This window comes from Cydia fagiglandana, chromosome 13 (genome assembly GCF_963556715.1).
Source record: "Cydia fagiglandana chromosome 13, ilCydFagi1.1, whole genome shotgun sequence".
Lineage (NCBI taxonomy): Eukaryota > Metazoa > Arthropoda > Insecta > Lepidoptera > Tortricidae > Cydia > Cydia fagiglandana.
Genome location: NC_085944.1, coordinates 11,187,366 through 11,208,228, shown reverse-complemented (window position 1 = coordinate 11,208,228; position 20,863 = coordinate 11,187,366). Strand labels below are relative to the sequence as shown.

At 39.4% G+C, this 20,863-nt stretch overlaps 1 protein-coding gene across 3 annotated transcripts in view; it reads right to left on the bottom strand.

Moving 5' to 3' along the window:
* Window positions 1–7,201: 7,201 nt before the first annotated feature.
* Window positions 7,202–20,863, bottom strand: part of LOC134670256 (uncharacterized) — an 86,614-nt gene continuing 72,952 nt past the window's right edge. The window contains exons 1-6 of one of the 3 annotated variants that reach the window (XR_010099034.1): window positions 18,554–18,728; window positions 15,036–15,075; window positions 11,627–13,689; window positions 11,157–11,330; window positions 9,285–10,221; window positions 7,202–8,483 (exon numbers count right to left, since the gene is read on the bottom strand). Coding sequence is in view for 2 of the 3 variants with exons in the window: in XM_063527995.1 (XP_063384065.1) it covers window positions 10,180–10,221; window positions 11,157–11,330; window positions 11,627–13,689; window positions 15,036–15,075 (2,319 nt within the window). In the remaining variant the exon portion in view is untranslated. Of the gene's footprint in view, window positions 8,484–8,506; window positions 10,222–11,156; window positions 11,331–11,586; window positions 13,690–15,035; window positions 15,076–18,553; window positions 18,729–20,863 lie in introns of those variants that run through there. The other 2 variants (XM_063527995.1, XM_063527996.1) reach the window with 2 other exon arrangements.

Sequence of the window (20,863 nt, the reverse complement as noted above, 5' to 3'; positions counted from 1 at the left end):
GCTAAACTACCTGCCGAGGTTTAGAGTGAGATGAGTGCCTTTCATCCCTTGGCTTAACTATCTACTATTGTGTGTCTGGTATGCAACTACCTGTCGCCCTTTGCATTAGCAGACCGTCATAACATAAATTTACTGTTTTATTGTTGGCACTTGCATCGGGCCGATATGTCCTTTAATTTAACGCCAGTGCGTTAGTGTGTGTGTATCTGATGTATTTCAAGTGAATGTTATCAGTGATGACACTTGGCTTGAGATACACCAGATACAGCTGGGCCCTATTTCACCAACGTGACAAATGTCGCATTTGTCGACATCACTGTTACTGACGTCACAGGCCTCCATAGACTACGGTAACCGCTTACCATCAGACGGGCGGTGTGGTTGTTTGCCACCAACATGTTAATTAAAAAAAAAACTCCACTATATCGCCAGTAAATAAGTAGAAGCTAGAAGTGCGAAGCTAATGACAATTGTCACAAGAAATACGACAATTGTCACGAAATTCCGACACAGAACTCATTTGCTGTCAAGAATTACCTACCGAAAGTTCTTTGAAATCTTGTGACAATTGTCATCATTATCATCATAAACATCACAAGAGAAATAGCTGTTTTTTGCCGATATAATTTATTTATTTATTTAAACTTTATTGCAAAAGGCGGACTTAATGCCAAAAGCATTCTCTACCAGTCAACCTTAAGGCAAAGCGGAGAGATTGTGGGCGGTGCTACGAATCACTAAAGCTAATCTAAAATCTAACACACCTACATATATACATATACTACATACAATTAATATAATATACTTAATACACATAATACATACAATAAATAATTTATATAAACGAATTTAACACTACTAGGAATCCTTCATTCTAACAGCAAAGAAAGACCGTACAGATTTCTTGAACGCAAATTTATTTGGGGCATTTAGTAAATGGAGCATTATAATAAAGTTTTTTTAAATACTACAATGATGGTGACAAACAGGAATACGGCCCGCCCGATGGTAAGCGATAACCGTAGCCCATGGATGCCTGTGACGTCAGCAACAATGAGTCTCGTCGAATTGTCGCGCCTGTCACGTTGGTGAAATAGGGGCCTGGTGTACGAGTAGGTAGGTCAAGCGCCTTCTCTTTAAGTAAAGCAAACTCGAATACCTATACTTTCATTATTACAGTTATAGCAGGCGTGGCTCACTCCGCTATTTTGTCGCTTTGCTACAGGTAGCTAAAAGTACATCCGTTCGACCTCAATTTTGGGGTTTGTCATAAGCCGCGCGTGGCGCTGTCGCCACCTAGCGGCCATATCTGTGCTGATCGTGACAGATACGTTTTGTTAGAAAGTGAGTCTTCTGTACCTAGTACTATTATTTATTCTGTGGTTATAGTATGAATTATCACAGATGATTTTTTCGAGTTCGGGTGCTAATCCGTTAAACAAAAGCCTTTGTTTCTTTTAAGAGCGGTCAAAGCAACCATGACGTCTAAAAAGCAACTATCGTGATAGTATTAAGGTTCAAATTCATATGACAGCTTGTTCAGAGAACAATTAGGGTGGTCTTGTTTTTTGAGATAACAAAAACGTGTTATCTCCGAATGGGCTGATTCAAGAATTTGAACCATAAATAATTAGAATGGTAAATTTTCTTTTTAAATGGGTTTGTTCCCGTTACTTACGTCGGGGCTATTATAGCGGTAAGCATTGTAACCATGCATAAAAGAAAAAATTTCTTTTGTTTAACAGATTAGGGTCAGAGCCCGAAAAAATCAGCTGAGATTATTTATACTAATCATACTACACAAATACTTAGTCTTAACTAAACGAGATTAGACTATAACGCTAAACTACCTGCCGAGGTTTGGAGTGAGATGAGTGCCTTTAATCCCTTGGTTTAACTATCTACTATTGTGTGTCTGGTATGCAACTACCTGTCGCCCTTTGCATTAGCAGACCGTCATAAATTTACTGTTTTATGTTTGCACTTGCATCGGGCCGATGTCTTTTAACGCCAGTGCGTGTGTATCTGGTGTATTTTGAAGTGTTATCAGTATAACCTACCTCCATTCGTACCGATTGGAAGCGACCCGCATCCAACGTCTTCCGGCGGCGGCGACCTTAACAATTGTTAACGGTAACCGGTAACCTTAAGGTCGTCCGTCCATCTTGTGGGTGGACTGCTAAATAATCGTGATTATTTAAATTTAACGAAAGATATTTAAAAAAGGGGGCTGCTACGTAGGTACTGTATTTTTGTTTTTAAGTACTTTTTGAATACATCAAACTAGTTTATACTCGTATGTTGCTTGATTCGTCGATCGATATTTATTTATTTATTTATATCACCGTACTTGGGGCTTTTCCAGTAACATATACCTACTACATATGTAGAACTAATTTTGCGATAACTAATGCCTAAACAAATAAATGTCCTTACCACACTGACATCCGTCCAGATACTCCCGAAACATTTGTCCTCTATAACACACCTACCTACGGCGCGTTTTCTGGGCGGCGCGTGAGCGTTTTACGGCTCAGCCACGACTTCAAGCGACCGATCAAAAGGTCCGATCGCTGTGTCACGCTCCAACCTATAGTTATCGCTCCCGCCGTCGCAAATCGCTCGATGTCGTGGCCGAGCCGTTATGTGGAAAAGCGGCGCGCCCCGCTCACGCGCCGCCCGCAAAAAGCGCCTGTGTGGCGGAGCCTTTAGAGTGTTTGATTTTACTATCGTATAGTGAATTCCAAAGCTTTTGTTTTGTGCGAACAATGGATGGCTCAGGCAAAGGGGGTCAAACTCCGAATGAGATAAGATAATGTGCGGACTACGTAGTATATGGGTTCCCACAGCTTATCTCTCATTTTGAGGTGAAACACATGTGATTTGCCTGGGCCAAAGTGGTACTTATTATAACTGTAGTTAAATACTCTAGGTACTTTTCATTTCCAATACGAGGAAAGTATAATAGGTAGTGGGGAGACACACCTCCTTTCGGCAATTCTCGGCTCCGTTCGGCTCAGCATTGCTCCAAGCGATTATTAAGGTTGACACAACTTGGAAGTCCCCTTGCGTGCACGACCACAGATAATTTTTGACAACCTTAAATAGCCGATAGGGATAGTGCCATACATAAGAGAAGGACAGCATGTTTCGTCCCTGAATCGCTGTCTAACTTCGGTTTTGTAGGAAGTGTCATTTCTGTACGGTAGTATTTATTCTGTAACATGGCTATGTATAGGTAAAAACAGGCTATAGAACGTCAGCCACACCTGCCGTAGCTGCGTAGGTACCTTTCACAACCAACTCGTTATTTCAAACTAAGTCACATTTTCCATAATGGCATGTTCATGAAATGAAATGAAATGAAATATATTTAATAACAATTGTTACATGTCGAGGTAGGTACAATGTTGACAATACCATAGTGTAAAAAATAACATTTTATTGAATACTATTTTAATAATTATATAAGCCAATAAATAGCTAACGAATATAATTAATCCAATTAGCTACAGTTTATTCGCATTGTATGTCCATTATTTTCTTGTTTATTTGAATATCTTAATATGTATGTCATAACAATTTTATCTAATTTTAAACAATTAGGGGAGACCGGGTTTGGTTGTCACAGCGGCCATAACTGACAACTAAACGTACGAACGAGTTCATCGACCGGTGTCGTAGAATCGCGGGAGCTATACTACCCTCCCTACTTCACCTCAGTCCACTCCGCCATGTCGTGACGGGACCAGGCGCGTTTACTTTTTTCCGCCAATGAAAGTATTTTTTTGTGCATCTGTGTCAAATCTCATAAGTATGCCTAAATATTACATATGAATATACTTCTCCATGTATTATTAAAGTAAATTTTGTGTGTCATCGTATTGTTAGAAGGGTTTTAGTGGGAACAATCATTTAAATGTATTTTGTAAGGTTAATTTTCTAAAACGTGCCTAGGGGCAGGTTGTCTCAGATCGACTGGGGCTGGTAGTCACATGTGGCAACCAACTATTTAAAAACTGGTTTTTATTGTTGAGAGTTTTTATTCATTACGAACAAGTATTTTGTTAATTTCTTGATTATATTCAAATAACATTAAATGTTGTAGAAGTTAATCGCTGAGAACGAATTGTTTTTGAGAAAATTCAGTTTATTGATTACAAACAGGTCGTTTCGTTATTTTAAGTTAAAGTTAATTATATAAAACATTTTTTATGTTCAATAAATGAAAAATGTTCGTTAATATTATGTGTGTGTTATTATTTTCCCTCTTATTTTACTATGTGACTATTTACCCCAACCCCTGTGACAACCATCCCTGACACGGGGTTGAATGTCACACTTTTCTTTTTTTATAAAAAAGAACATATTTCCTTAATACGTCATGTTAGCGACAAAGTATGAACCTATTTTGAAATTACGATAAATTGAGTATCTATTAATATACAATTGATCATCCTAAACTAAAAAAATAGTATTAAAAAAAGCAAAGGAACTAAAATGTGACTTCCATACCCGGTCTCCCCTAATCAACAATCGACAGACTAAAAAACTCGTCGTATGAATAGAATGTCTCCTGCGTTAACCACTTCTTAAGCCTGACCTTGAAGGCCGCGGTGGAAGTTGCATCTCTAACCGACTTAGGCAGGCGATTGTAAATCGAGGGGCCTAAATAGTACACAGATCGCTCTGACTTGGCTTGGCTCAGGATATAGTTGGCGTTCGCTCCTCTGCGCTTGAACATATCGAGGTTCTCGTGTGTGAAAACTGAAACCTGGTAGATGAGTAAGCAAGGCAGAGGCAGGATCTTTAAGTCGCGGAAGAGGTCACGCGCAGGGGCATCCTCCGCTTTACCAGCCATCGCGCGGATGGCGCGTTTTTGCTGCGAGAACACACGTCTCCAGTCAGAGGCACGGCCCCACAGCTCGACGCCGTAAGTCAGGAGCGAATGCACTGTCGCACTGCACCCCTTCCGGCGGTAATCGTCAACCGCCGCAGCGCGAAGCACGCACTTCCCACTCTCTTGCATAGTTCGTCGATGTGCGTTTCCCATGTTAGCGCGCTGTCTAGATGGAAGCCGAGCAGGCGTGCGCCGTTCACGTGCTGTATAGGGGCACCGCCGGCGCACACCTTCATGGTTGGGCTTGTATGGCCGTTTAGCTTTAATACCATGTAGCTGGTTTTTTCTTTGTTTAGAGCTAAGCCGTTTCTCTGAAACCATTGGTGTAATTGCTCCATGACGAGGTTTAGAGCCACTTCCAACTCCCGCCCAGCGGTAGTGCTGACGACTGCCGTGACGTCATCTGCGTACATGAATATATCGGCGCCTTTTATCGCCTTGGGCAGATCGTTCAGCAAAACGCTGAACAGGGTGTTGGAGAGGCATGACCCTTGAGGGACCCCCATCAAATTTTGTAACTCTGCAGATACAACCTTTCCCCCGTCGCCTACCACCACTTGCGCTCTGTCAGACATAAAGGACAATATTAGCTTGGTGGCTGGGCCTCGGATGCCGTAGTGGGCCAGCTTATTGGCGACGATTACGTGGTCTGCCGTGTCAAAGGCACGGGACAGGTCGCAGCAGATAACAGCTACGTGGCGCCCCGTCTCGCGAGCGCCCACTACGCAGCGCACTACCTCTCGCACTAGGTCTGTGGTGGACCTGCCCTGGCGGTAGGCATATTGGCTGTCCGACAGTCAACAGTGTATTCCCTTGTGTCCAAAAACTGAGTAGCCTCTTGTTTATACCTACTTCGAAACATTTGCTGGGCACTGGGACCAGGGATATTGGGCGGTAAGATTTTATTACTGATTTTTTACCCTTACCTTTGTAAAGGGGGCTTATTTTTACTTTTTTCAGACTCTCTGGGTATACTCCTGTACGCATGCAGCCATTGAACAGTTCACAAAGAACGTAACTAATTGCGGGACTAGCTCGTTTTAAAAGATTAGCGGAAAGGCCGTAAACGTCGGTACTGTTTTTTGTTGCGATAGAAGTTTTAAATATGTTTGCGACTTCATCTGGTGTAAAAGGCCTGAGTCTTATAGAACTATCACGGGTATTTCTCGTCAGATAAGGAAGAGATACAGCCGCTGTGATCGGCTGCGGGTGCGCCGCATGCGGTGGCAGCCGTTACGAACTCGTGGTTGAGCGCGTCTACCGCGAGTTGTTTGGTTGCAAACTGGCGGCCGGCGCTGTCCGTCAGCAGCTCGGTGTAGTCGACGCGCGGGCGCGGCGCCCGAGCTAGCTCGATGTTTATGGCCTTCCACATTGCTTTACTTTTATTGGGGTTGTTACTGATTAATAAATTAAAATACATGGTACGTTTACTTTTTAACTTGTTATTGTATGATTTAACTATTTCATTTGTAGCGTCATGTAAGGAAATATTACCTGGGTATTTGTTTGATAAAATCGAAAACTAACAATTGAAAGTCTTTAAGTTCTTTATCGATCCGTGGGTTCTTTTTGGGATGAGTATTTATATTTTTTAATGGAAAATGTATCTCGAGCAGGTATGTGAAGATGTTAACAATTGTAGTTGCGAATTGATTGCAATTGCCCTTGTGCTTAGCCACTATGCCTCTCCAATCTATAGACTCAAGCGCAGTTACAAAAGATGTTATGTTTGTATCGCTAAAAACCCGTTTCGTTATCAGTGGGGACGACGAGTGTGCGATGCGCGGCACGGTGAGTCGTTCATTCCAAACGCCCGCAGACGACAAACTGTACAATCGCTATCTTACATACTTGGGACACTTAGGTATTAGGTAGGGGGTAGGTTTTGTCCTTTTCCAGTTACCCAAAACCTCATACGCAGGATCGGGACAGGTGGCACGCTCTCGTTTCGGAGGCCAAGACCCAAAATAGTTAGTTAGACAAAACCTCATGCAAACACTCTCACTGCTGACTGCTGAGGTAAAGAGTTGATGGATAGGTACGCCACACGATACCATAATATTGCTTTGCATTTCGTGCCTCACATAAGTTAGATAACACAAGTTAAGTCACATAAGTTGGTTAGGATTATTGGTCCTATTTATTGGCTTATCGGTTTCAGTTTAAGTTTGTTTGGAATGTGTGAGTCAGTTTGGCCAGTTTATATTTGGCCAGCATGAAGGTTGGACGTTCTAACTAAAATAAAACAACAACATATAAACGGTTCGACGTTTAATCGTAAAAATATAAAAATCTCTTATCAGTAATGGAAATTAGTGGTAATGGTATAGTATGAATTATCTTAGATGTTTTTTTCGGGCTCGGACCCTAATCTGTTAAACATAACATAAGCCTTTGTTTCTTTTAAGAGCGGTCTTCAGCTCGTGCCAAAGCAACCATGTCATTTAGCAACTATCGTGATAGTATTAAGGTTCTAATTTATGTGACAGCTCATTCAGAGAACAATTAAGGTGGTCTTTTCTTCGGAGATAACAAAATATGTTATCTCCGAATGGGCTGTTTCATGATTTTGAACCATATAAATATAATAGTAAATTTGCTTTTTAAACGGGCTTGTTCCCGTTACTTATGTCGGGGCTACTCGCAGTAAGCAGTGTAACCACTGCATAAAGGAAACAATACCTTTTGTTCAACAGGCCCGAACCCGAAAAAATCATCTGAGATAATTCATAATATAATAAGGCTTTTCTCATATTGTCCTTGGGACGGGGCGCTCAAGTCTTTCGATATAAATATTTACATAAAAAGGTATTCAACTGTCCGACTCCGATTTGATTGACATTGATATACTTATGTTAGAGAGTAAATGTAGTCTAAAGATAGCACTATATATCACTTTTCTCGCAGTGTGCAGTAAGTATGAAGTACGGAGTAGCTTAATTGTCCCTTTAAACTCGTTTTGTAAATCTGATAAAAAGTTAACACGGTTCTAAAACTTCCGAGTTTGAATCTGTTTAAAATCAGGTATTTAACATGGAAGATGTACAGCATTTGAATCCCGATTCAAAACCGGGATTTCATTTGTGGAGGACCCGCGCGAAATCGCCTTTTAGGAGGCATTTAAAAATTTGTACTTATGAAATCTGTCTCGCTCCCAATTTTTACAATAATCAAAATATCCCATAATGTCAATTGTATGCAGAGAGGAAAATGGAGACTACGTTTGTATAGAGATGCGGACGTCCCCTTTCCTCTTAAGACTTGAGTTAAGAGGTGGAAAAATGTAAAGCGCGCCTACTATTTAGTGTAGATCGCGATATGTCCCTAGTTTAATTGGCATCGGCGCCAGCTCTTATGAATATTTTTTATTTATTTAGTTTAGAGTTTAATACGATTTCAGACAAAAGGTACTTATCACTGTCGAATTGTCGATCAATAAAATATATTTGTAACTGAATCTTAATGGCGGCGATTCATCATGAAATACCGACAATACCTAAGTAGTATCCTTTTGCTTGAAATGATTAATCGTCTATCTTAAACATAACACTATGACTAGCTAAAATTCAAAGAAATAACGGAACTTTTCTCCAATATGCTCGGAAATGTTCACCTTACTGTAGCAAAAATACTACGGGAAGTTCTTCGTTAATGTCAAACTCTAATTAAAAAACATCAAACTATCGCTGTCCTGTTCTAGCGGACGGGAAGTAAAAAAACACTACAGTAATAACTTATTACTGTAGTGTTTTTTACTTTTTAATAATAAAAAACGCAAACGGCCAATTATTATTGCCGCGAGCCGCTTCTACACGACCCGATCAGCTATCATTTCACGTGTATGATCGTGCGAATACTGCTTAATAAAATCAAAGATTATTTTTATATTTTTTTTAAATCTCATCCGTGTTCATAAAGCTTATATAGTTTGTTAAAGGACTTTCTCATTTCAAACATAGACAAAGAGAATCATACTATCTTTGTCTTACACTAGTACTAGCACCCAAAAGAAAAGGATGGGTATAGTTTTCCTGGTTCTTACTGACTGAAAAGTTGGTTTGACCAACTATATTGCACAATTATATTGAATGAACGAATACTGAATGGCAGAATAAGTTTGTAACTTTAACTTTTAAAAATTAATTAAAGAGGGAAATTGTTTTTGACATTTTGGATGTGAAGGTTTGATTTGAGTGATGCTTGATGGTTAAATAATAATTATTTTAGCTTATTTCCTCGCATGTTTGGAGAAAAGCACTATATATGCCTCGGCAGGAATAGCAATTCGTGGATTCGTCTTCTTTGTCGGACTCCGCTTCGCGTCGTCCGACAAAATCGAAACTCATCCACGAATTGCCCTTTCCCGGCCTCTGCAATAATGTACTATTAACTCAGATTCTTACAAAAACTACATATGTAAGTATATCGTTTCTTATTTATTTCTTCACAGGCGTTTATAAACATATTTTAACAATTTTGCCTTTTCGATGGCACTGGCAAATTATAACTATTTCAACGCTTTCAACGAGGTTCGGCAGGATAATGTGTACTTATATCTAATATTTACAAAAGAGCGCCATTCGAAATTGACATATTCATAGATTTGAGCTTCAGTTACTAAAGTAAGAACGCTAAACAAGAGGAATTTCGTGCACTGACCGGCCTGTTCCTATCTCTATCGCACGTGCGTAGTTCTAATTATATTGCTATTCCGCCCATGATGCTGGAGGTCAATGACACTGCAAGCCGGGCAGCAATATAAATATGCACGTGCGATAGAGATCGGGACAGGCAGGACAATATACATAATAGGGTATTTTCCTACTAAGTAGTCAAATCAGTTACTTTTTTTAAAGTGTCAAAACGATTTGCTAATATGGAATTTATATGAAACATTACATCGTGACGTCACGGTCAACACACCTACTTTTTATATTTCTATCCAATTTATTAAATAGAACTTGTGTGTAAAAATAACTCCTATCTATGTTTTTGGAATCTGGTGCTTTATTTCATGCATGGTGTAACATAATTTATTTTAAATACAGTATAATACCCTATTACATCACTTTTTATAAGTGCGAACGTGATGCATAGAGATATAAAATCAAGATCCGATTTACAAACTCCGAACGCTGTTCACACAGTATGAACACATAAATAACAAACATTTTCTTCTTATTTTCAAGTTACACTAGTTCTTATTATATTAGGAATAATAACAGTCTTTTTATCTTCTTTTAATCTGCGGCTTTTAAAACCCATTATGTACTCGTATTTTACTGCGAACAATAAGGCGCGTGCTCAGTCCAGTTGAGAGTCTAAAATAAATAAAAAAACATAAAATTAAAAAACAAATAATACTCAAATAAATAATATTACTAAAGTATTTCAATATTTCCAATCTATAATAAAGCAATAGGTAAGTTGGAACCCGGCGACGTGTCGCGAATGCAGACGACACGACCGACGGACCGACTGGTTTCTGAGCGGCTACCGCGAAAACCGAAATTCGCAAATTGCGGGGATCTTTCTCTTTTACTCCAATGAAGGCGTAATTAGTGACCGAGAAAAATCCCCGCAATTTGCGTACTTCAATTTTCGCGGTTATAGCCCTGTGTACAGATCTACAGATGTTGTGCGTAATTGTTTTCCATCGAACGTATTTCCTTTTCTCGGAAACGTTCTTATTTGTCATGCTACTTCAGTCAATCTCTACTTTATGTACCGAGACCGACTGAAATAGCGAGACACGTTCGTACGTTACCGTGAAAACACGATGGAAAATAATTATGCACTACATTTGTATTTCTATAAAACACCATTCGAAGTCAGCGACACATCACCGAGCGACGTATCGCCCGACAAATCAGTATTGCCTATCTTACTCTCACTCGGAACCAACTGTATATGGCGCTACCGTTCTGCAGTCGGGTTCGAAATTAGAACAATATGATCTAGCGTGGGAGTCGCTGATAAGCTCCTAACTCTACATATAAAACAATTTTTTGCTGTTTAAGAAATATATTTACATAATACCTAAACTAAACGAGGCATTGTACCAAGGATGCTGGCGGCATTTCCCCGCTGTATCGCAATACTGATACGTTGTGCGAGGTAGCCGCCAGCTCTTCGGTCACCAGTTATGTCAACCAGACGCTTCGCGATTTCTGCGATACCTAAATAAATGTTTAGAATAAAATAGCTCGTATTTTAAAAAAGTATTAAGTAAGTAAATGAAAATATAATAACATACCTGACATTCATAATTACAGTAGTAAACCTTCATGCAACCCATGCACATTTGCTTGGCGCTCTTCTTGCACACCACGCATGTGCCCATATCTAGGAAGGCGGCTTTCTCACTGAGGGACGTGACGTGTACTATCATCGGCATGGAGGTGTCGGGTTCATGAGATACTGTCGGCATCTGTGCATACAGTTCAATGATCAGTAAAGGCAGAAAAATAACTAGAAACATAAAATTAGACGTAAGTAACGTAACGCATTGTAAATGTTTTAGATAATTAGAAAAGACGGATTCTTCTGCAGATTTTGGCAGTGCATTATTTTGCAATGTTGCTATAATTAGCGATGGTTACAAGAGTTCTTGAGCAACTGGGATATAGATAACACGCTGTACGTTGTTCAAAAGAACGTCTGGAGTTATCCGTATTTCTAATTACCTGCGTAAGTTATGCCGTACCAGTTACATAAATCAATTACCATTGAATCTTGTCTGGTTTGGTCCGTAGGCACGTTGAAATTCAATGGACTTATAAATCCGCTATCGGTGGAAGCGGAGCGGGGAGACCCTTTCTGAGTCTGTGAAGGAACCTGTCCTTGGTAAACCTGCCCCTGTTGGTGCCACTCTGTTGTAGACGCTTGTGGTGGTTGGGCTTGTTGTCTTGATTGCCATTGTCCAAATGAGTTTACTTGCTCAGTACTTGACTGATACGGGAGCTGTTGCGTTGAATCCATTGAAAGGAGCTCTTCCATGGTTGGCCAACTATCAGCTGGATGTTGTTGTTGCTGTTGATATTGGTCCTGCTGCAATAGTCCCACTTGGGCTTGTCGTGATTGGTTATATGCTGACGTTGGTAAAGGCGATTGGCCTAATTGCCACGTTTGATTGTACTCAATTCCCGACTGAGATTGTAAATATTGAGATTGTTGATACTGCGCTGGATTATATTGTGACGGCAATTGCTGTTGTTGAATGGATTGTGCACGCAAGCGCTGAGACTGATCATAAGGTAGCTTTGCTTGCTGCACCTGTTTTAAATGTGTTTGAAAATGAGAATCATATGAAGGTGGTTGATGATCTACTTGTTGTAAATATCCAAGCAATGGTGGCTTTTCTAATTGCTTTTGTAGAAGGGGTGTCGCAGTCTTTTGATGGGTTAAAATGCTATAATTTGATATGTTACTCGTGGTGTGACCCTGATGGCTGTTTGATGAAACCGCGGGATGTTGTTCCTGTTGAGCAGTTGGTCGGTTACAGCTTACCGATGCCGTTGGTTGGATAACCGGTGGACGAGGATTGGGTTGGGAAGGGATAGTTGAAGATTGGCTGCTATTGGCTACAAATCTAGTTAGGCACGCTACGGCCGTCTGTAACTGGGTGGTGTTATTACTTTCAGTATTTGTCTCGTTACTGCCATATTGGGAAGTATTGTGCAAATATTTTTGAAAAGTTGGATCAATGTTAATACTTAATGCTCTTTCGGGCGGACCTGATGAAAATATGCAAACTTTTTCCGCTGCAGTATTTTTATGTGTGTTGGTAGACTGTAATTTATCTTGTGCTGGATTTTTGTTAAATTCTGATCCGACTGAAGCAACACTTTTGATTGCGGATCGAATTGGTTGCTGGCTCATCTTAGCCCACATAAGCATTTCGTGAAAGAGATTCGCATAATCTTGGTACGTAGGCATAAAATAAGGACCACACTTTTTACGCCCACGTTGTAGCGTGTTATTTAGGAAAGTGTGTATAAAATCTTTGTTCTTTTCTTCCGGTAACATTACTTTTACCAACATTTTGTAAGCGGAATTAAAATATTGTTGTTTCTTTTTCTTAAACTCTTCTTTAGAAATGTGTTGTTGTCTATAGGTGACAAAGGCTTGCATGATACATATCATGTTATCAGACAACGAATCTAAGCACCCCGTTATAAACAATCTTATTTTTTCCTTTTCACTTGGACAGATTTCGTTTATGTATGAAGATAAATCGAATTGTTTATCGGTAGCCTTTTTATTGCTCAGACTGGACCCTACTAGGGTGGTCGCAACAGTGCTATGTTTTTCGGGTTCACGGATAGTTATGTTGGGATCAGATTGAATATTATCACTTTTGGTGTGAGTTGTGTGTGAATTTTCCTTGTCACAGTTATTATCATCGGATTTGTCATCTAAAATTTTGAATTGCTTTGGTTTGCACATTTCCAAATTTTCTGTTTTTCGTTTTCTAGATGTATTACTATTTAATAATCCATCGTATAGGTTATCAGGTTGAGGAGCGTCTTGAACATTTTGTACGATGAAATCGTTGCACTGTTTCTCACTAGATAAACAAGGAGAAGGCGTTTCTGCCTGGATTTCAGGTTTTGTTTCCAAAATGGGGAAAAAAGTTGATATAACGGTTTCTTGAGTTTCCTCTTCTTGATAATCATCTGACACAATTTGTTTTTTTACAACAGGTTCATCGAGATCGTCATCAAAACTAATCGTGACACTGATAGGAGCCTTGATGTCAAACTCGGCTAGTTCGCCAACAATAGTACCTGTAAGAAAAAAAAACATCAATTTATCCCTAGTCCAAACATTACAACTTTAACAGAAATAAAGCTAGAACGTGGTTCGCGGTAGGCCCACAACGTAGTGTGAACCAGAGGGCCTACCGCGAACATCGAAGTTCGCAAATTGCAAGCTTTCTCTGTTACTCCAATGAAGTCGTAATTAGAGTGACAGAGAACGATGATCGCAATTTGCGAACGTCGGTGTTCGTTGTAGGCCCTCCTAGATCTAAGAACTGTGTACCTACGAGTATAATCTGGAAACCGGCCATACCGGTTAGTCCAAACGGGAAGTGGGGCAGCCGTAGGTTGCATTACTTTCACCTAAAATATTATTTCAGTTCTGCAATGGAATTAACGGCCTAATTAACTAAATTATTTAATTTAACGGCCTCCTAGTCAAGTCGGTAGTGACTCTGCCTATAAAGTAGGGGTCAAATCCTGGGAAGGGCATTTATTTGTGTGTTCATAATTTGTTCCCGAGTTATGGATGTTTTGTATGTATTTTAGCATTCGTTGCTTATCATGAATAGTGACACAAAACAAAATGAAATGCCATTCGATTTTAAATCTTACCAGTAAAAGATAGAATATTAAATGCAATAGCATTTCATTTTGAGTTGTGCCACTGTTAATGATAAGCGTCGAATATCTACAATTCTACATCTATCTATTACATATCCGTACACGGCGGGAAGTTGATAAACGGCGAGAAGTAATTGAAAAAATTTGAACTATAAATGTAATTTTATTTTAAGTTCAAATTTCTTCAATAAAATATCTCGAGTTTTCAACTTCTTCCCGCCGTGTACGGGTATATGTTCGTCTAGTACCCACAACACAAGCCTAAACCCCAGTTTTCCTAGGATAGCGGTGCCGTCATATAGCGGCCGTCTCCATACAAAATAATACGGCTAAATATGGATTTCGTAGTATTTTGTATGGAGACGGCCGCTATATGACGGTACCGCTATCCTAGGAAACCAGAGCATAAAATTGAGTCCAGGCTAGGTCGATCAGTGTAAGACGGTACCATAGTATTTATTTATTAATTCAATTTTTAATCCTGTCTAGTTATATTTATTTAATAAATAAAAATAGTAAAAATACCAATTGAATGAGATATCTTTCAGATCTGTTGGTTGTTGGACCATTTTGAAAGATGCAATGGTTTCATAAACATGTTTGGTAGGTAGCCCCTAGGTAACTCTTATAATAATTAAACACTTGATATAACACAAAGTTTATATCCAGAGAGGAAAAAGGGGACTATGTTTGTATAGAGAAGCGATCATCAACTTTTCTCTTCAATTAAAATGATTGTAATGACTTACTATTTTCCATTGTCGGGGTGTCATTGCAGGTTGACATCATCTGGAACAATAAAATGAAAATAATCTTTAAAAAAAAATAAGAACATTACAAAATTGTAAATAAATACAGGGTCATTTTTGGACAGTTAGCCATATTGTGCGAGGTGATTGAGTAGGTCCTACTGAATAACATTTTCTATGGGACCAACCCCGAAATCCCAAAAAAAAAATTGGCCTTCCCATAGAAAACGTCGACATATCCACTCGACCAAAATGTATGAAACGGCCAAAAAAATATTTGTGATTTCGGAGTTGGTCCCATGTCACATAGAAAAAGTTGCTCAGTATGACCTACTTAATCACCTCGCACAATATGGCTAACGGTCCAAAAATGACCCATATACAGATGTCAATCGCAATGAAATAATCACCGATTATCAACTCTGGCCAACGTGGGAGCTGGCGAAATTGGTTACGCATTGGACCGGCAATCCTATACTCTGTATCTTTAGGTATTTAAATAAAAGTAAACAAAATCTACCCTCAAATGGCTCCTTAAGCTAGTTGAGGGTAGATGAAAACATTACACGATCAAATAATGTAGGTTAAAGTCAGGTCGTTCAGTGACTGATACAGGCGGTTTTGTAATTGGTCGTTTAGCCAATAAATATTATAACTACCCGAAAATTTACAAATTGTTTGTTTACTTTTATTTAAATACCTAAAAATACAGACTATAGGATGTGGGTTCGAGTCCCACGTCGGCTAGAGTTGATCATCGTTGACTTTTTCATTGTGATTGGAAAAAAGGAAAAAATATATTAACATTTAAAATTAAAATTACGAATCTTGAGTTCACTCAATATGTACAAAAAAAGTGTGTGTGTCAGCTAAGACGACGCACGACTGGAGTTCATTACGAACGATTATAATAGGTACTTAGTTATTTACGATACAAGTGCGAAAAACAAGAAATTCTGTATATTAAAACGATTCTTAAGAAGTTAACTCCAAAATACGTGTAATAATTATGCTACAATGAATTATTATAAATCATTTTACATATCAGGCACGTGCATTTACTTAAAATATGTAGGTATGTATTTTATTTTTGCATACGAAGCAAATCTATATCTTGCATGTCACGAATCCGCACGCTACTTCCGTACCTTAACGTGTGCACAGAAAATCAAAAATATTTTCTTGAATCAAAACTATAATTCCTACTTCATAAAGTGTGACCAGCCCAAGAGATTTTGAATTTCCCGCCAAAACTTTGTTTGTATTTCAGTAGCCAGACAGAAACAGAAACTATGGATTCCGTTTTTGCCATTATGACTACGGAACAAAAAATAGGTACCACATAAACAAACATTACACAGTCGTTGGTAAAAAGTGCAATCCTCACAGGCGTATTCTGAATTCAATAACAGGTTAAGATTTAGATCTGGAATAGCAATGAATCTAATTCTTAACCTATTACATGTTAAAATCAGAATACGAGTACGCCTGTCAGTTATCTACCACGAATGAGTTATGTGATTCACAATTATCAACTTTATAAGCAATTGCTATATTTCCTACCTACTTATCGGTAAAGATTCATAACAGCGAGGTCATCGGTCACAAATTTGGACTTAATGCATCCTTAATATCTAAACAATGTATCAATCTACATAGAAATTAAATTTCGCAAGTAGCAAATTATAAATGAAATGTATTATTTACTATACCGTCAAGTGGACGGAAACTGACACCGGACTGTAACTGACGCAATTACCCTATATCGAACGAAAAATTTATCATGACCTTCAGTACCCAGGGTTGGGCTCCTGTCGAAATTTCTCTCCCTGACCCTAGTTCTATCTGGCCCTCTGAAATAGGGGCACAGAACAAATCGTAGTACATACTATTTACCGTACATAAAGGACACATTCTAAGTTCCTACAAAACCGAAGTTTGACAGCGATTCAGGGTCAGATCATGATATCCCTTTCTAACTTATGGCACGAACTCTTTCGATTTAGGGTTGTCAAAATTCAAGTTATCATCTTAGGGGTCATCCATTAATTTCACACGTTTAGGGGGTCAAGAAAATGTGACATATTGTGACATGGGGGAGGGGGGAGACACAAACTTTGTGACGTCACTTTAACTTCATCAGTAACCGAAAATTTATTTAAATTATTTTATTCGCTGTACATTTAAATAACAAGTTTTTAAAACGATAATCGTTTTTATTCGTTTAATTTTCTTTCCTAAGCAGTTTTGGGTTATTCAATTACTAATATTTATATCGTCAAAAATATTTTGATAAAATATTAATAATACTTAGGTACTTACTTAATTCGATTTGGCGATTTCGTAGAAAAAATGTGACGTCACACTACCCGGAGGGGTTTGCCAAATGTGACCAAGTGTGACAAGGAGGGGGGGGTCAAAAAACCTAGAAATTCGTGTGACGTAATTAATGGATGACCCCTTATCTGTGGTCGTGCACGCAAAGGGACGTCAAGTTGTGTCAACCCTAATAATTGCTCGGAGCAATGGTGGCTGAGTCGAACGGAGCCGAGTTTGCCCGAAATCCGGAGTGTCTCCCCACTGATGTCGCCACTCATCGCCACCTAGGCGTAAACTACTAAACTGCCCCCGGGGGTTATTATTATTATTTGACTGTACTTTTATTATTATTTTTACACGTTTTTTCTATTGTATTCTATATTTTGGTTTTCGTTGCTTACTTACAGCCTCTGGTTGAGGTTAATAACAAAGGGTCAAGTCATGGTCAAGTTCAGTTGATGATAAGCCCCCTCCAGACTATGCGCGTGAATCGCGGGCGAAGCCGCGAACGCGAGTGTGGAGTCTAGTTCGCTGATATGCGAAATCGACTCCAGACTCGCGTTCGCGGCTTCGCGCCGCGATTCGCGCACGAGTGTGGAGCGGGCTATACATTGTTTTGACTTGAGCGGCTACCGCGAAAACCGATATTAGCAAATTGCGGGGATCTTTCTCTTTTTCTCCAACGAAGGCGTAATTAGAGTGACAGAGAAAAATCCCCGCAATTTGCGAACTTCGATTTTCGCGGTTATAGCCTTGGACGCATGGACGTCATCTTAGAGCTTGTAATCAATTAAGTTTATAAGCGGCTAAAGCTCTGGTTTCTTATGATAGCCGTCTCCATACAAAATACTACTACTTACATCCATATTTAGCCGTATTATTTTGTATGGAGAGGGCCGCTATATAACACCACCCTAGGTATGATCCTGGGAAACCAGAAAACAGAGTTTTTAAGAGAGAGGCAAGTCGAGTGGTGATTTAATTTTCTCCATGCAAACATTGCAAACGTTTCGACTCTTTTCTTCGGTGTTTTTAACCCTATGGTACTTAATGATTACACAGATTAATATTATAAATATCTCTATCGGGCTGTTTTGATTTTTCAAACCCTCGGCCTAGAGGCCTTTCTGAGAAGGTAGGTAGGTAGTAAGCTTAGGTAGCGTAAGTTGCCAAGGTTGTTTTCGATCGGAATAAATTACCTGCAACAAAGTTTTATGCAAATTGCAATTTACATCCCATGCGTAAATGTCACTTGTATTGTAACACAATTTCCACTGAAATAATCTCTGCACACATTGTCACATGGTAATAATACTAATAATAAAAACATTGAAACAACAACAACTCAGCCAAGGGCACAAGGCGCAACGCTCTTTCTCTCGTCCACTTGCCGCCATCGCCGCGCGCTGACTGACTGAACTGAACTGAATGTAATGAACTAATGAATGAACGATTGTTTGAGTGGGAATGGAACACGGCGCGGCCGAGCGGCGCGGAGTCGACGGGCCGCACTCGAAACTTTCGGAAGGTAAAAGCGCAGATCATATAAATGTCGGCGGCCGATCGTAAGATCAGGCAGATCGTAATGTTCCTGTGTAATGTTTTGACGATAGTCACATTAAACCAATATATAGGTAGGATAGGTTCGTTAGGTTGCTTCAGATGCCCGAAGGGCAAACTGCCCAGAAATAGGAGCCCCGCGCAGCGGGGCTCCGTCGACTCAGGGAGCGAGTCAAAGATTTTCACGTTTTTCGATATGCCTAGGAATTTCAGGATATGCCTGATCTTACGATCGGCCGCCGACATAAACATATAATACTAGTAGATAAAGCTGATCAAGGAGATCTTGTCAGTAGAAAAAGGCGGCAAATTTGAAAAATGTAGGCGCGAAGGGATATCGTCTCATAGAAAATTTGAATTTCGCGCCTTTTTCTACAGACAAAATTTGCTTGACCGTATATACATTCATTACATAGGGTTGTTGACACGTCATGTTGAATTTTACAAGTTTTATAACTAAATGAAAATTAGCAATTTATCACAATAAATTAGAAACTTTAAAAATATATGGGAATACTTAGTAAAAAAATACAAGACCTCAAAGTTAAGTCCATAAAGTTTACTAAAAAAATATTGCATAGTAATAATATAAGGTCCACGGTACTGGTGCTCGACGCGGTCGCAGTATATACATATGTCATCTTGAAACTTAAGTCATTGTGAATAGAGGTGACAGCAGGGTGTCTTCTATTGGGCATTCGCATGTTGAACACTAGTAACACCACCTTACATAAAGCCAACAACACCGACAAAATCGCAATTTACTTGTTTTCTAATATAGGTATAAATAATAAATATAAATAAATAAATATTATAGGACATTCTTACACAGATTAACTAAGTCCCACAGTAAGCTCAAGAAGGCTTGTGTTGTGGGTACTCAGACAACGATATATGTATATACATAATATACAAATACTTAAATACATAGAAACCATCCATGACTCAGGAACAAATATCTGTATCATCATACAAATAAATGCCCTTACTGGGATTCGAACCCAGGACCATCGGCTTCGCAGGCAGGGTCACTACCCACTAGGCCAGACAGGTCGTCAAAAGCCAAAGAGGTATACAGTGTAAACTCCATTATAACGTCACTCGATATAACGATTCACTCGACAATTGTTGGTTTTTACTTTCTATTACACACATATTAGCTAATGACATTAATGACTGACTGAATGTTAATGATTGTTTAATGATTATTGGCATACTTATAAAAGGAAGTTAGAACTTAAAAGTTTGATTAGTGCACATCGACTATTTGCATTGACAACACAAGTTGTGTGTCTACGTCTACTTACCTACCTAATTTGTAAAAAAAACCCAATGGACGGAATATATTACATATTATAAAAATATTTCTTTTACAATTAAATATCAAGTTATCAAATTTTGTATCTCAATTGGCATTGTCTCTTATAAGGATAAAAAATGCATAGAAGTTAATATTTTATAAACATACATACAGTTAGTCATACTTACAAACTAAACACACACAAGTTACTAACTAAACATTGCTGCCGCTCCTAGACGTTTCAGGTGCAAAAGTGCCCATAATACTCGCGGCATTGCCGCGCTGGATGGCTATGGATAGCCTTTGCACCAGAAACGACTCGGAGCGGGGGTCCTCCCCCTTCTGCCTAAGTCGACGGCCTATGTCGCGCACCATGTTTTTCGCGTCCGCCCCCCAGCAGCCCACCGTTTCTACCGCGAAAGGGACAAAAATGTACCCTGCTGGGAGCATACTTCTGCCGCTTCACTGCAGCCTGAGACTGATATGCGAGGCGGCGAAGGTGCTAACACACGTAGCGTCCCACACCAAGCACCGCCCTCTCTCCCACGGTACGAGCGTTAGCCCATCAGGCCTTTTGCCATCCGTGCGACTAAGGCCTGGAGGCTCGAGTACCGACGGAATGCCCGCCGACCTGAGAGCCCTCTGAACT